Source organism: Canis lupus, chromosome 33, assembly GCF_048164855.1.
Source record: "Canis lupus baileyi chromosome 33, mCanLup2.hap1, whole genome shotgun sequence".
NCBI lineage: Eukaryota > Metazoa > Chordata > Mammalia > Carnivora > Canidae > Canis > Canis lupus.
In genome coordinates this window covers 19,959,058-19,976,414 of record NC_132870.1, presented here as the reverse complement: position 1 = coordinate 19,976,414, position 17,357 = coordinate 19,959,058, and the positions used below count along the sequence as shown (strand labels likewise).

The 17,357-nt window shown below is 33.2% G+C and overlaps 1 protein-coding gene and 1 pseudogene across 22 annotated transcripts in view; one reads left to right on the top strand and one right to left on the bottom strand.

The window, feature by feature from the left end:
- Positions 1–17,129, top strand: part of STPG2 (sperm tail PG-rich repeat containing 2) — a 531,130-nt gene extending 514,001 nt beyond the window's left edge. For 4 of the 22 annotated variants that reach the window (XR_012023503.1, XR_012023491.1, XR_012023486.1 and 1 more), the window contains one exon: positions 11,716–11,849. Coding sequence is in view for 5 of the 22 variants with exons in the window: in XM_072810719.1 (XP_072666820.1) it covers positions 11,716–11,864; positions 16,559–16,562 (153 nt within the window). In the remaining 17 variants the exon portion in view is untranslated. Of the gene's footprint in view, positions 1–11,715; positions 11,865–16,558 lie in introns of those variants that run through there. The other 18 variants (XR_012023507.1, XR_012023495.1, XM_072810717.1 and 15 more) reach the window with 10 other exon arrangements.
- Positions 6,720–7,020, bottom strand: LOC140623741 (cytochrome c oxidase assembly protein COX20, mitochondrial pseudogene; annotated as a pseudogene).
- Positions 17,130–17,357: the final 228 nt, after the last annotated feature.

The window sequence follows — 17,357 nt, the reverse complement described above, 5'->3', positions numbered from 1 at the left end:
AAACTTTCATATAATTTGAAAACTATTCGGTAGATTCCGTAAAACTAAAAGTACAGATAGATTATGATGCAGCAGTTACTCTCCTAGGTATATAACAGAACTGTATACATATGTGTACCAAATGGCATATGTAATAATGGATAGTGGCACTATTTATAATTACTAAAATCTGGAAACAACCTATAAATGGCCATCAGAAATAAAGTGGATAAAATATATATTACGGTACATTTATCAAATGAAATGCAGAAAAGAATCAGAGTGAATGTTATATACAATCACATTGATCCATATCACAAACATAATGTTGAATGAATGAAGCCAGACACAGAAGAGGATCATCTATGCGATTCCCTTTATGTAAAGCTTAAAATCAGGCAAAAATGATCAAATACAGAAGTCTTAGAAGTCAGGATACATGTGACTTGCAGGTTATGAAGTGGGTATGGTGAATTATGATTGTGTGGGGGCATATAGAATCCTCTGGAAGACTGATAATGTTTGATTTTTTGATCTGGGTGCTATTTGCACAACAATGTTCACTTTTTGAAGATTCATTATTATGCTTATTTGTGTATTCTCTATGCTTTAAAAAAACATCTACTTAGATACATAAATAATATTTAAGAAGATTAAACACATGTTTAATATGAGTTCCAGAAAAAGGAAATAAAGAAAATGGAGAAAAGATACACAAATCATCTCAGCTGAGAATTTAGCAGAAATGAATGAGGACCTGAAGTCCTCAGAATTTTATTTTATTTTAAATTTTTTAAAATATTTTATTTATTCATAAGAGACACACACACAGAGAGAGAGAGGCAGAGACATAGGCAGAGGGAGAAGCAGGCTCCCTGCAGGGAGCCAAATGTGGGACTCGATTCCGGGTCTCCAGTATCAGGCCCTGGGCTGAAGGCGGCACTAAACCGCTGAGCCCCCAGGGCTGCCCAAGTCCTCAGAATTTTAATCTTTTTTTTTTTTTTTTAAGATTTTATTTAGTTATTCATAGATACAGAGAGAGAGAGAGGCAGAGACACAGACAGAGGGAGAAGCAGGCATCATACAGAGAGCCTGACGTGGGACTCGATCCAGGGTCTCCAGGATCACGCCCTGGGCTGCAGGCGGCGCTAAACCGCTGCGCCACCAGGGCTGCCCTCCTCAGAATTTTAAAACAAACAAACCTCTCAGATTTCTGGGTCAGGCAAAGCTGTACATATTACAGGGTAAAACAGACAAAAACTATTTCTACTAAGCTAGATTAAAAATAAAGCAAGATACAAAGTATATGATATACAAGTTTAATAGGCAGAGAAAGAAGAGAAAGAGGCTGTGAAATAATGGGTTTGGGGAGCAATGCTGAAATCCTAAATGGGGTTCCTTACTCAAGTTAGAGACGTCAGATATACAGATGCAGGTAGGTGGGTAGATGTGGTGGAGGGGTTGACAAAAGAGAAGAAAGTAAGGCTAATTCTTGGTAGTTAATGTGTAATTCAGTTACCTATTACCCAATTGTGAAGTGCTTTGCCATTGTGTTATACATTTAGAATGTAGAATGACTATATACATATATTTGTTAACCTATATCATTCATACTCTCCCTCTTTCTCTGTGTCTCGGGTCACTCTCTCTCTCGCTCCTCTCTTCCCTGTCCCCCTCCTCCACCTCTTTATGCACTTAGTAAATGAGACACAATGTTGCTTTCATCCTCATTCTCTAATTATTTGAAAGATAAAAATATCAAAGGACCATACTTTTTAACAAGACAGACAGGCGATAGAAATAACAAACTCCTCTCCCGTACTCATAAGGGTGTCGGATGGAGTTAATGTAAATAGACTCAATGGTTAGGAGGCAGGGCCCAACCAGCCTAATAATATAGATTTTACAAATCTCTAGGAGAAGGGTAAACCTGAGGCTGTCTAACATTAAAGCTGATATTGTTTAAAAGAGGCATCCTTTGAGGCACGTAGCAGAAGATTGAGTAGAGGACAGAAGACTTCTGATTCCAGGGGAAGAGGAATTGTAAATAGAATATTAGCAAAAGGACAGTTGAAAACTTGAAATCATAGAAAAGAATATGTTTTGAGTTTAAAATTTGTTTCAATGAGTATTTTGAAAAAATTCCAATTCCAAATAGTCAGTTTTTAGCACATTGCATCATTTGTGCTTAGTTTCTGTCTTTTTGTCTGTCTCTCTTACACACTCATTCTCATGAATGTATATACATATATTTACACATTATTATTAGTATTATTGTGGAAATTATATATGTGTAACCATTTGAATTTACCAGATTTCACAATCTTTCACCTTTAAATACTTCAGCATGAACCTTCTGGCAGCAAAGGTAGTCTCTTACTTAACAACAACACAATGACCAAATACTGGAAATTTTACATTACTACAATATCATTACCTATAATAGAGCCCTTATTCTAATTTTCTATATCCATGGTCATCTGTTGTCTTTAATTACCATGTTCACCTAGTCTCCTTTAATCTATAATAATTCCTCAGTCTTTCTGGACATTGACTTTCTGAAGCTATTCAGTAGACTTTGTTTCAATACTTGCTTATTCTTTCTTCTATATGCATACTTATAATCACTATCACAAAAGTTATCAGGTCATTGTCCTCTTATCCTTCACTGGCAGGGAACAGTGTAACACATTTTGTCTTTAATATCTCACTGTGAGTTGGAAAGATGTCAGCACCCCAGGAAAAATATATGAGTTGCTATCTTACCAAACATAAAAATAAAATAATGACTCAGTGAGACTAAAATGTCTTAAGCAATGCATTTTACTTCACATAATGAATATATGCCGTATTAGTTATAATTTCTTGATACCTATGGACGTGGCAAGTTAGAATATAGCCATTTTAACTTTTATTTCATTATGAGTTGGAGAAAGAAAACACAGCTTTTAACATTGTATTGACTTTATCTCGATTATAATTCAAATTTCAAACACATTCATCATAATTTCAATGAAATGGCATATATAAATTGTCCTTTAGCTCAGATTAATTTAAAATCAGCTTTGCAAACCACAGAACACAGAATGTAAAAGTCTAAGTGGACATTAGGTGACTCTTGGCTGCAGACAAGTAGTTTCAGATACTTTTGTATTCTGAAAGCTACAATCTGAACATGATTTCAATGCAGATCAAATACACTTAAGAGCCATCTCATATTCATTCTAACTTCAGGTAGCAAATGCTTGGAATACTAAATAACTGTTTTCATTTCTATATGGCAAGGATGGAGGTCTTTTTACTTCTCCGGCTTGCATGTGATTCAAGAAGAAGTGAGTTGTTCGTTAGAAGATTTTTGTGCATAGTTAATTATGTGCTGCTTTCCATATCACTTCATTTTTTCACCCAACAGTATAATGACTGCTAAAGTTTAGCTCTTTGATCATTGTCACCCCTTCAATGTGTTATTTGAGCCATTAAGATTTTGTTTCTCTCTAGCTTCCTGTTAACATCACCCCATTTCTCAAATGTCATAGTTTAAGATTTAGTGTTTAAGTTCCATCTTTTTAGTCTTTTCCAGACTTACTCTGTCTCTCTTCATATATTTGTTTATCATTCTTCTGCAGTTTATTTGTAGCATTCGTGATTTTGAACCATTTATTTTATGTCGCATACCATCCTCAGCTTCTAAGTTCATATTTTCAGTGATAATAATATATAGATGCATTCTTCAACAGTTTACCAGAAATATTTTATTTGCTATTTAACTTATATTAAAGAGATGAGATGAAATTACATTTAAAGATATTCTAAGAGGAGGAATTAATCATGTTTGGCAAGTTAGAGTTTAGAACGAAAATGTTGACTTTAATAAAAATTGTTTCCACCCAAAAAATTTGTCTGAAGTAGCATATCTGTATATCTCTATTTTAATCAATATGGCTATTTAAATTATTTAATCTGTAACAGGGTAAGATTTTTCTCATTATTCTTATTAAAACTTAACAATCTATTCTTTCTTGTCTCTTCTTTCAGATGAATTTCAGAATCACTCCACATATTTGTAATAGACTTTTTTAAGAGTAGTTTTCTGTTCATAGCAAAATTGAGTGGAAAATGCAGAAAGTCCCACATACTTCCTGCTCCACCCCAGCCTCCCTATCAAAATCTATGGGCAGCCTGGGTGGCTCAGCGGTTTAGCGCCGCCTTCAGCCCAGGGTGTGATCCTGGAGACCGGAGATCGAGTCCCACATCAGGCACCCTGCATAGAGCCTGCTTCTTGCTCTGCCTGTGTCTCTGCCTCTCTCAGTCTCTCTCTGTGTCTCTCCTGAATAAATAAATAAAATCTTTAAAAACAAAACAAAACAAAATCTTCCACCACAGGATACATCTTTGATGAACAATGAACCTACACCGATACATCATTATTATCCAAGGTTCAGAGTTCACTTTAGAGTTCACCTAATGCTATAAATTCTATGGATTTGGATAATTGTATAATAACATGTATCCACCATAATGGTATGATGCAGAACAGTTTCACTGCTCTGAAAACTCCTTTGTTTTCTTTTTATTTATTTATTTATTTATTTATTTATTTATTTATTTATGATAGGCAAACAGTGAGAGAGAGAGAGGCAGAGACACAGGCAGAGGGAGAAGCAGGCTCCATACACCGGGAGCCTGACGTGGGATTTGATCCTGGGTCTCCAGGATCGCGCCCTGGGCCAAAGGCAGGCGCTAAACCGCTGCGCCACACAGGGATCCCAAAACTCCTTTGTTTTCTATTTATTCATCCCTACTTCCCACTATCCTCTAATAACCACTTATCTTTTTTTTTCTGTATCCATAGTTTTGTTTTTCCAGAATGTCATACAATTGGAATCGTATAATATATAGTACAGTATATAGTCTTTTAAGCTTGGCTTCTGGCAGCTAGTAATATGCATATAAGGTTTCTCTATGGCTTCTCATGGCTTCATAGGTCATTCATTTTGGCACTGAATAATATCCCATTGTCTAGATGTAGCGCAGTTTATTTATTCATTCACCTGCTGAAGGATATTTTCACTGTTTCCAAGTTTTGACAATCCTGAACAAAGCTGCTATAAACACCTGTGTGCAGGTTTTTTGTAGACATAAATCTTCAACTCATTTGAGTAAATACCAAAGCGTGTGGGTTGCATAAGAATATGTTTAGGTTTGTAAGAAAAATAACTCTCCCAAAATGGCTATACCATTTTACATTCTGACCAACAGTGAGTGAGTTCCTGTCGTACCACATCCTTACCAGCATTTGGTGACATCAGTTTTTTTAATTTTGGCCATTTGAATAGGTATGTAATGGCATATTGTTGTTTTAATTTGCAATTCCCTAGTGACATATGGTGTTGAGCATCTTTTCACATGATTATTTGCCATCTGTATATCTTCTTTGCTGAGATCTCTGTTCTGATCTTTTGCTCATTTTTTAATCAGGTTGTTCAATGTGAAGAGCTCTTTGTATGTTTTAGATAACAGTTCTTTATCAGATATGTCTTTTGCAGATATTTCCTCCCAGTCTGTGACTTGTCTTTTCATGTTTTTGACAATGTCTTTGGCAGTGCAGAAGTTTTTAATTTTGATGGAGGCCAGCTTATCAATGATTTCTTTCATGAGTCATGCCTTTGTGTTGTCTTTAAGAAGTTAGTGTGAAAACTGTGGTCTTCTAGATTTTCTCCTATGTTGTCCTCTAGGAATTTTATATTTTTCCATTTTACATTTAGGTCTATGATCCATTTTTAGTTAATGTTTGTGAAGGGTATAAAATCTGTGTTTAGATCCACTTTTGTGCATTTGGGTGTCCAGTTGTTCTGGCACCATTTGTTGAAAAGATAGTCTTCTCTCCATTGTTTTGTCTTTGCTTCTTTGTCAAAGATCAGTTGACTATATTAGTGTGGATTTTTTCTGGACTCTATTTTGTTATCTTTATCTCTTTATCTAATCTTTCATCAATATCACATTATCTTGATTACTGTAGCTTTGTAGTAAGTCTTGAAGTTGGATACTGTACATATTTTTTGATAGTGAACAGTGGCCATGTTTTAGAATAATATAGCTAACTTTTTAAAATGACCATGGCACCATTCTATTTTTTCCTATATTGAGAATAATTATAAAACATTATCAGAAGTTTCTCTAGAGATTTTGAGAGGCTTTATTGGCATTCCTATTATATAAACTGATAAAATAAAAATCATCGCAGTTACCAATTTGTGAAAAATCAGAATAATTTTCTAAAAATAAAATCCTAGACCTGATGTAATTTGTCTTTTCTTCTATTTATTCTAAATCTCCACTTTTAAAAAACATTTAAACATTTAAATTTGCATGGGCCCATAATAGAAAGACACAATATTTCCTATCGTTTTATTTATGATAGTCAGTCACTTTTTACAAATCTGATTATTCCAGTACCAATAACCTTTGAGTACATCTTTTTCTTGTTGACTTGAAATGCCAATTTTACCATGTGCTGAATGCCTATGTTTTGTTTTGTTTTGTTTACAACCAACACATCCTTTATTTACTTGATTGAAAGTCTAATGGTACATATGAAGCTTAATAAAGTTGCCCTCCACTTTATTCTGACTCCAGAGTTGTATTCTGATGCTTGAGACTGCTTAACTGCTGCTCTTGTCAGTGGTTGGTTTTCTTTCAGGATCAAGGTGGGTACTTTTGTACAAAATCTTATTTTTTTTTCAAAATCTTATTTTTAATTCCATCTTTGGCAATTCTTTCCTGGATTCTTAGCTTTGCATAATTATACCTACAGTGGAACCAGCATCCTAAAGTCACCAAGATAAATCCTCCTACTCCAACGTCACATGATCTTCTATTCCTACTAATTAGCAAAACATGTCCAAGGCCAGCCACAACCAATCCTAGAGAACCATACAATATCAAATCTCGTGCACAGGGAATGTTTTCAACATCTAAAATTCCTAGTTGCTTAAAGGGCTTTCCCTTGGTGGGCTCCCCGGGCTCTGGCGTGCTGGCCATGGCTTCAGGTGGGTGTGCCTACCTGAATGTCTATGTTTAGCACGGAATTTACCACCTGTTTTTGGGCATAAGGCACATTGTTTTAAATATATAGATTTATATTATTTTATAATATCATGTACATACCACCTCTCTAAATCTTTCTTAGGTGTATCTTCAGTTTTAGACCTTCAGATCCAGCCTTTGGGGAAAGGTATAGAGAGGACTGGTGGGGTGAATAGCCATAGGAAAAGTTTCATTTATTTCCACTGCTATAGATAAAGCCTGATACCTGTATTTCTACTTTCTGAATTCAGGCATAGTAATATCTTGGCTTTCATGTGACTTCTAATGTCAGAAATATAATTGGCCATACTTATTTCTAAGTTTGTTCTATGTACAGTGCCAGGAATGAAACTTGGGACCTCTCAAAACTATACTGACTCTGTTATTTCCCTCCCAATGATACCATGCTACTTCCTCATTTCTAGATCAAGAATGAGAAAATGTCAACTCCTGGAAGTCAATATTTTTTATTGGGATTGAGTTGAAGATGCTAGATAGGAGGCTTGAATCAAACTTCTAAAGCCCACTTCAGTTCATTTCAAATCATCACTAATATATCTATCAGTAATTCCTTGAAAATTTCATCAGACAAATGTCTTGTTCCTGTTTCTCAACATTACCACGTGATTTTCTTTAATCATGTATTTCCTTAGTCATTTATATGGGAACCTGAGCAAGAAGAATACCTGATGCCACTTATATACAGAAAAACAAACAAAAAGATATCAGATAGTGTTTCCCTTAATTACATTTTATTTAATCTACAAATTTATGTATAACTAGATTTATCTTATAATCCTTTTCAACTATTACTATAGAAGATTGCTCTTTTGTTCCATGGAACATCAATACCTTCATATGTCTTAATTATACTATGGATTTTGTCCCTACTGTATTTTCTGGAACATTTCATTGTCAGTTATCCTTTCTCACTCTCAATTATGAGGTGATTCCCATTGTCTTTTAAATACTTTCAAATCCCTTCTGATTTTTTTAAAGATTTTATTTATTCATTTGAGAGAAATAGAGGGACAGAGATAGGTGACAGAGATAATAAGAGAGAGAGCAGGAATGGGGAGGACAGAGAGAAGCATGCTCCCCATTGAGAAGGGAACCTGACTCAGGGCTTGATCCCAGGACCCGGGATCATGACCTGAGCAAAAGACAGATGCTTAGCTGACTGAGCCACCCAGGTACCCCCTCAAATCTCTCCTGTTAAAAAAAATATATATATATTTGTGTGTGTGTATATATATATATATATATATATATATACCAATATTTCCAGACCTTTCATTTACCTTTGGCTATTTCTTTCTCTTTTCTGTTTTTGAAAAGAGAGTTCTTGAAAAGTTTCTCCTTAGTGCTATCCTTCCTTACTTCTCAATTTCCTCTAATCTGGCTTATAATCACTTTACTTTACCTCAACTAAGATAATCAGTATGCTTCTCTCTCTCAATATGAAGAATATTTCTCAGTCTACTTATTATTAGACTTCTCAGCAGGGTTGAAATCTTGGTACACTCTCTTGCATGCTCTTCTCTTGGCTTCACTCACACACTACTCTCTGATATTACTCCTATCTCTCCACCTGCTCCATTTTCCTATATTTTATAGGTTCCTCTCCATACATGGCCATGAATTTGGGAGTTCTTAATGGCTTGACCCTGAGTCCTTTCTCTGTGCTATAATCTTTCAGTATTCTTTGTATATAACCGGCACATTTTCATCTTTAACCCATTCTTCTCCTCTGAGCAGTGGACTTGTGGAGACTTCCCTGCTCTGGAAGGTAATTGTAATCTGAAAACCTCTTGTGAGTAATTCTTATTTAAATAAACAAAAATAAATAATTCCCATCGAAATTGATAATATAAAATTATTTCAATAATTAGGTAAGTATACATATGATATTCAATGTTTGTGTAATAAAAACATTAATGCAAAATATAGTAATGAATGATTTTTCCAAAAGGCAAATCAGAAATCATCTCTCACCCTCTTTTTAATGAACTTCAATGGTCTCTCATTACTTTTAGCACAAAGACTAAAAATCTTAAACTTGCGACTTACCTCTACATCATCGCTTTTCACAATGCCTCCCTTCCCCTCTGCCACTCCAGGCCCATTGGTCTTCTTTCAGTGACTAGAACATGCTACAGGTCTTTGCATACAGGTCTCTGAGCCTGCACTATATGTCCCTCCATCTTCCTCTTTCTTTTTTTTTTCTTCCTCCTCATTGTAGCCTAAACTAGGGTCTGTCCATTCTCCAGGTTTCCAACTTCAATCATCACTTTCTTAATAAAGCCTCTCATTGCATTCCCATTTGTCTCTGTGTACCTCTCTTTGAGAGTTCTTAAGATATCATAAGGCCTAGAATTTTGTTTGTTGGCAATTTTATCGTTAGACCCTAGTACAATGCCTGGTATGTTAAAGACACTTGGTATTATTCACTTGTGGAATGAATGACAGAAAGGAGGAATAAGTAGAATCTCCCATTTTGCTTTTTTAAATCATGAAACATTTTGGATTATGACTGTAGTTTTGGGGTTAATTCTATGAATGTTGATTTGTTGTTATTTTGTATTATTTCTAAATCATTTATATTTATATTTCCTTTAATTTTATACTTATTTAAAATGCTCTTATAATTTTTTTGAATGATTGAGAGTTTATTCTTCAGCTTTATTTAGTTCTAATTTTATTATATTTTCCTGAAACATATTTTTTACTTGTAAACAAATACTAGATATTACTCAAATTAATGTTATTTTCCTTATGCTGCATTAAATTTATTGGAATTGTATAAATATATTTCTGCTTGCTCATGCTTTTAAAAGAGAATATCTATGAAAAATTTGTATTTCCTGACAGCAAGATGTGGGGATTGCCTGACTCTGTTCTTGTTTTCTGATCATGAAGATAATCTGCCTTTTAATTTTATCCTGCTATAATAATATATCCCACTGAACTTTCAGTGTTTTTGCAGACCACTAGACTGAGGGCTAATTTCACCAGCTCTGTTTCACAGTTCTGTAACTATAAGGATGAAAATTTATTTTTATGTGAGTTCATGTAAAATGCTTATTTTGGGGGAGAAACCGTACAAGATAAAGATAATAATAATTATTATTAAGTAATAAGTATTACTTAATTATTATTAAGTATTATTAAGTAATAATGTTTTTGATATGCCAGGCTTGATATGCTTTAAACATATGAACTCATTTAATTCTCAAAACAACACTACAAAATAGTTATCATTCTATCATCCTTATTTTTTAAATGTGAAAACCAAAGCACAGGGAGAGAGGTTAAATAAGTTGCTTAAGAACACACAGCGATAATAAGACAATTTGGTTCCAACGAAAGCCCATGCTTTTAACCACTAAGCTGTATTCCTGCTCGAGAACAAAGACTACTTTACATACTTTAGTTCAACTAATAGATCCAGAAAGTCCATATAAGGTAGATAGCATTAACTCCATTTGAAAAAGGGGAAACTGAAGTTCAGAGAGGGGCAATAACCTTCCAAAGGCCCCAGACATTTCAAATGTCCAAGTTCAAAATTGCACTGACATCTACTAATTATCCTTCTGCATAAAGCTGACTCTAAACCTGTAACTTTCATCCTATTACATACAGGCAATGAAAAGTGTAAATCTAAGAATACAATGTTCTCAACAATTTGTACTTATCAACTACTCATCTTAATTCCCAACTTCTTTATGTGTCCTGTTGTTCAGTGTTCTTGTAGAGAGAGGCATGAGAACGAACAAAAGACAAATGTTGATTGCACTGTGCTAGGATTGGTACCTATCTTATGGGAGGCATTCAGTAGATATTGGTTGAATGAATATTCCATAATATTTTTTTTTTTAGTGATCTTCTTTTTTTGTAAGAGATTTGGTAAACATCTCTCATAGCAGTTGAAAATCAGACACCATTTTCTTTTCTTTTCTTTTCTTTTCTTTTCTTTTCTTTTCTTTTCTTTTCTTCTTTTCTTTTCTTTCTTTTCTTTTTTTTCTTTTCTTTTCTTCCTTTCCTTTCCTTTCCTTTCCTTTCCTTTCCTTTCCTTTCCTTTTCTTTTTTTTTTTTTGCTTTTGGTTTTTTGATTTTTGCTTTCTCAATGTTTTCATTGGTAAACAAATGGTGAATGTAAATGGATTATCTTGTGATTGCATGTTCATAGCACCAAAGATAGTTTTGGGCAGATGATATGCATTTAATCAATATTTGTTGAAATGATAAATGTTAAGAGAAGGCACATCAGAGACATCAATATCTACCTTCATAGGAAGCAAAGTTTATTTTGATAATAAAGATGATTTGATATTGATATATACAAAAAGCTATATCTTTTTAAAACGTGATTTAGACAAAAGATTTTGGTCTCTCTCAAATAGGTATACTCTTCAGCAAAACTATTAAAAATGCTTTAGTTAACCTCATGACTAGCAATTACCTTATACTTTAAAGCACATTTATAGATATTAACTCTAGGAATCTAAATGTGTACAATATTAATGAATAGTATTGGTAAGTTGTAAGTTATTTACATTAATGAGCTCTTATAGATTTACAAGAAATAATTTTTCCAAGTTTAGGAATCATATAATTAAAATATGCTTTTCATTTTTTGAATATCCATAGCTCAGTCCATTCTTAAGACATTCTGTTCTGAAGAGGACATTTAATGTCACATTGCCAAATACTTCCCTGATTACAAGAGAAAACACTTTTCCTATAGATCAAAAAGCTAAACAAAAATACTCAGGAAGCAAAGTAAAATCTTCTAAATGGTAAGTATGCTATATTTTAACAATTTATAAATTATCTGTCATACAGAATCTCTGAGACAATCTTTTTCTGTCTTCAAAGCAATGCATTTGTATCCTTATTCTAGATATTGGTTATGTTTAGAGTCCCAGGGAATAAGTAACATATTATGGTAGAGGGCAGTCTGTAGGCTTCTAGAAAGAAGTGCTAATCTGGTCAAGAATAGCCAGTATATTTTCATTTTTAGAAGGTCTGCTTTTCATTTGCCTTTAATGCTAAGATAGAAGAGTTACCTTAATGAGGTGAAGTTGACAGCATTTCTTTTAATTAACCTATCTTTTAACACTAAGAAATCTAAAAAATAATGCCATGCTTTAGTCAGTTACTGTGTATTTAGGCTTTTTCAAACAAATTATATAATCAAGTAAGTTTGAACTAAGAATATTCCTAAGCAGATAGTTTATAGGTATGGGTTAAACACTGAGTATATAGTAATGACTAACAGTGGTTTAGACTTTAATTTGGGGAATTTTTTTTTGTAACATAAGATGGGCTTGAATAATTTGATGTTACTGTATTCCAGACAAAGATTGCTTTTCATTTCAGTATCCACACCACAAAATGGCATTGTATTTCAGGAACTGATCAAGATTATATTAGTTGCAAGGGAATTCGATTCTAAACAAAAAAGTAGTTATTAAAATAATAAAATATAGAGTTTAATATCTCATAAATTGTTAGACCACTTATTGGAATAGTAGATCAAATTTGTCTAGATGTCATCAGAGTTTATTCTTGCCACAGCCTGGACCTCTGCCATCCATAATAGTAGCCAGTGGTCACATGAGACTATTGAGCACTTGAAATGTGGCTATTTCAAATTGGTATGTACTGTAAGTCTAAAATGCATACCAGATTTTGAAGACTTAGTTTGACAAAAAAGGATATAAAATATCTGATTAATAATATATTTTTTTAATTTAATACATGTTGAAATGATAGTATTTCAGATATACTGGGTTAAGTTAAATATACTATTATGATTATTATAAGCTGTTTATATTTACATTTTAATATGATCATAGGCTCATATTATATTTCTTTTGGACAGAGCTGGTCTAGAACATCTATGTTTTAGAATAGTGATTTCATCACTATATTACAAAACAATGTCTACAATAATGTTCTATTTTCATTTCAATTTCACACATTATACTTTCACTTCGATTATATATTTTGTTATGACAGGGAACAATAGCCCATTAAATATTCATTATTAATTATTAATATATAGTAAAATTATTTAAAATGCAAATATATGAAGACTATTTAATGTCATTTAAAACTACTGCCCTGACTTGTGTGCTATAAGTGTCATCATTTTTAATTCTATATCTATTTTTGATACCATGAAAAGTTGTTATTGTCATTTCTTAAGTTATATCTATTTAGATTTACCCATATATTTACCTGTTTCATTGCCCCTTGTTCCTTCTTGCATTTTTATGCTTCTCTTTGGGATCATTATTCTTCTTTCTAATGAAATTATTTTTATCTGTGTTCATGAAGGTTTTCTGTTGATGAGTTCTCTCCCTTTTTGTTTGGAATCATTTTTATTTCATCTTCAGTTTTGAAAGATATTTTTCCTGGATAAAGAATTAAGGGTTCCTACATATATTCTTTTAGCACTTTAAAAATGTCACTGCACCGTATAATGCCTTCCATGGTTTCTAAGGAAATGTTTTCCTTTGAAAATGATGTTCCTTTTATTTATCTGGCTGCATTTTCCAAAGTTTCTCTATGCATTTTAAGAAATTATTTTTAATGTCCATAGGTTTCCTGCCCCTACTCGAATCATCCTTGGTGTTTGCTAAATTTCTGAATTGTGTAGGTTGATGCCTTTTTGTCAGTTGTGTAAAATCATCATCTCTTAAAATATGGCCTTTATAACATTCTCCTTTTTATTTTGATAATGTAATTACAGATACTAAATCTCTTTACTGTGTCTCAAATAACTTGTATATTGTTTTATATTACAGATCCTATTTTCTTGCTACACTTCAGTCTATTTTCTAACACTCTGTCTTCTAGTTCACTAATCTTCTCTTCAGTGGTGCAGTCTGCAATTTAACACACCTATTGCATTCTTAATGTTAATTATTATATTTTAAATTCTATAATTTTATTTTAATTATTGTTTATGAATTCCAATTATATGGTAAGATCCTCTATCTTCTCAACAATTTTGTTACACTTTTTACTCTTCATTTATTTTAAAGACCACAAATTCTGATTCACCTTTGGATATGCTTTTATTGTCTCTTTAGTCTCTTAGTTTCTGTCTTTTGATTCTGTCTCCTGGCATGGATAATAAGCTTCATCAAATGTCGGTCATAACTTATGAAAAATTATAGAGGTAATTTGATGCTTTATTTCATATTGCCTTTCTCCAGACAGGACAAACTTTCACTATATCTCAGGCATCTTATAATGGGGCAAACCAACCTTTCCTAGTGTGGGATTTTGCTTGTTCAGGATTGAACAAGGTTTCAATATTTTTTTGTTTTGTTTTGGTTTTGGTTTCAGTGTTTTTGTGAGAGTTGATTTAATGCCCATCATGTATGTTCCTAGGGTGTAACCTTTCTGTGATCTTAACAGGAAGTCAATGATAATCACTAGAGCTCCTACTCCAGGTTTTTTACTTCCATGCTTTGAGGCTACCAAACACTCTGTGTAGCTGCCTAGATCTTTAGCTACCACTTTGACTCTACGTCTTAGTCCTTTGGCCCTGCCCTACATCAAATAAAATCTAACAAGTGTCTTGAGGGGAAAAATGATACAATGCAAACTCATCAATGTTCTTCCCTTCCTTTGTTGATTTTGTCCCTTCAAGTCATATTATCCTGGACTTGAGCTCTAAAGTTTGTTTCTATAGACCCCGAGAAAGCCAAAATCTTAATTTAGATTCTTATCCAGTTTGTGATTGTCTTCTGTACTACTTTAAAATTAAAAGAGTCCTCTAAGGGAACGTGAGGCTCACCTCAATGCTATTCCCTCCTTGACTTTCTCACTAGGTTCCTGAGCCTTATAAGACCTGGTTTGAGCAGGGAGCCCAAAGTGAGGCTCAATCTCAGGACCCTAGAATCAGAACCTGAGCCAAAGGCAGACACTCAACTGACTGAGCCACCCAGGCAACCCCTCCATTCTCTTAAATAAACATAAAAGGAAATAAATTCTTTAATGTTTTTCAGACATTTGGTCTGAAATGAGTTACTTTGCCACATCTGAAATTCTACCTTTATTATAGTTTGCCTTATTTTCCTTTTACCTCTAAAATAATTTCTGAAATCCTATATCTTTGGTGAACATTTATAACTAAAAAGAATATCTCCTGGACATGATATAGCCTGACATGTAACTATTTACTCAACATCCTACTAAAAAATATATATATTCTTTTGTAAGGAAATGTATTTTCTTATTAAACTAATTTGCAAATCTATTTCTTTGAAGATTATTATTGTCATATTATAAACTAAAAGAATGTGTTAAGGTTATATATTTAGTTACTTAATTATTTTTACCTGATGTCACACAAAAATAAGTCCTTCAAAAATGTTTTAGTATCTCAGATATGCCCACCCACACCCCAAACCCTTTGTGAAATTGACCTTCAGAAGATGAAACCAGGCTAGCAACTTGTTCAACACTACCATTATGGATGAACAAAAAGATTGTTTCCATCTTCTCTGTTTATGTACTCTCCTAGCATGACCACCAGAGAACTTCACAAAATGGCATTAGATGTCCATTCACAAAAAGGCATTTAGATTTCGTCACAGAAAACCTCACAAAATAGCATTAGATTTCCATTCAGAATTATTCTACATTTCAGTCAGCATAGTGTCATTTGGAGGCTTCCTCCTTTAATTAACTTTCAGGAAAAACAAATTTATTTCACAATTAGAGAGAAATGTAATGCTCGGCTGAGCTGCTACTCTAACTCTAAAGAAAAATGAGTAAGTTAACATGTTCAAAGGGCTGCTATCAGCTCCACTCATGTTTGGATGAAGGGAGAACAAGCTAGATAACAGAAGGGTGTTAGATGATTGAAAGTGGGAAAGAATTGCCATCTGAATAACAAATAACAGAGGTGATGTCACCAGAACAAATTTTTGGACTTCACAGGTTTACCCTGGGTCAATCAAGCCACATTTTGTTCAAATGTTCCTGGTCATAATGGAAATGAACATAAAATATTTTTGTTATGTGTAGTCTCACATACATAAAGCTTAGTGAAAGAACTGATATTTCTTCTGAGATGAAATCTAGTATAGCCTCTTCCGTGTTACAAGTACATTTTATAAATAATTTAATTATAAAAAAGCTGAAGTTCCAGAATATTAACCAATGGAAAAATTAGTATATTAAATTATATTTTGAAAGTTTGAACAGCTTATTTGGTTGCTATTTCTTTTCTGTTCTCTCAATTAGATTAAATATATTAATATTATGATGTACTTTCCAAACAACTGCAGGTATTATATAAATTTAATATACACTTTTAACTACCTTGTGTCTCTAGCAGAGTCATTATCCTAAAAGCTAGGATTATCACATAATATGAACTACTTGATATCAGTGATACTTAGTAAATCCAGTTAGAAAAAAAAAAAGAGCATTCTGTGAAATTTTTGTATCTTTTCTTTTATTTGAGGTAATGAACTGGAGGAGCAATCTGAAAGAATATTTTGGCTTAGGTTGAGAAGTACAATAGAGACAGCACTTACTGAAACAGCTTTTCTTTCCCTGCAGATATATTGTAAAGGTATTATCTATTAATATAAAGATAAGCTGACAGTTCTCTGACAAAGAAGTAATTCCATTTTGATGATGCCCTCCACCAGCTACTCAAAGGAATATAATTGTTCTTCTAACCTTGAGAGATAGAAAAATCTGTTCTTGTAAGACATTTAATTCTCTATTTTTTTCTCAAAAATTTCCTATTAAAAGAGCAGTATATATATTCATTGCATTCTTTCTAAACATGTATTACTAGTGCTTCCGTATAAAATACAATGCTGAATAAAGACATCTGAAAACCTTTTCTTTTTCACTTTTGTATTTCATTCTCTAACCAGATAATACAATTGCTTTCCAAATACTAGGTTTGCTGAAAATAGGTACATGATGTTATTATATGTATGTGTTATCCACTTGACTTATTTTCTTACTCTTCATTTCTCTGAAATTATAAAAGTGGAGAATAAAAATCATACAAAATATTATTTACTTTGTGTATGTTTTATTTTGTGTGAAGTTTATGTACAGTTAAGAGATCAGGGAAAAAGTTATTTAATTATAGCAACACATAGGGCCCTCTGGGTGGCTCAGTTGGTTGCATCTGACTCTTGATTTCAGCTCAGGTCACGATCTCAGGGTTGTGAGATCGAGCCCCCATGAGAGTCTGTTTGAAATTCTCTCTCTTCCTCTCCTTCCCCCTCCCCCTGCTGGTG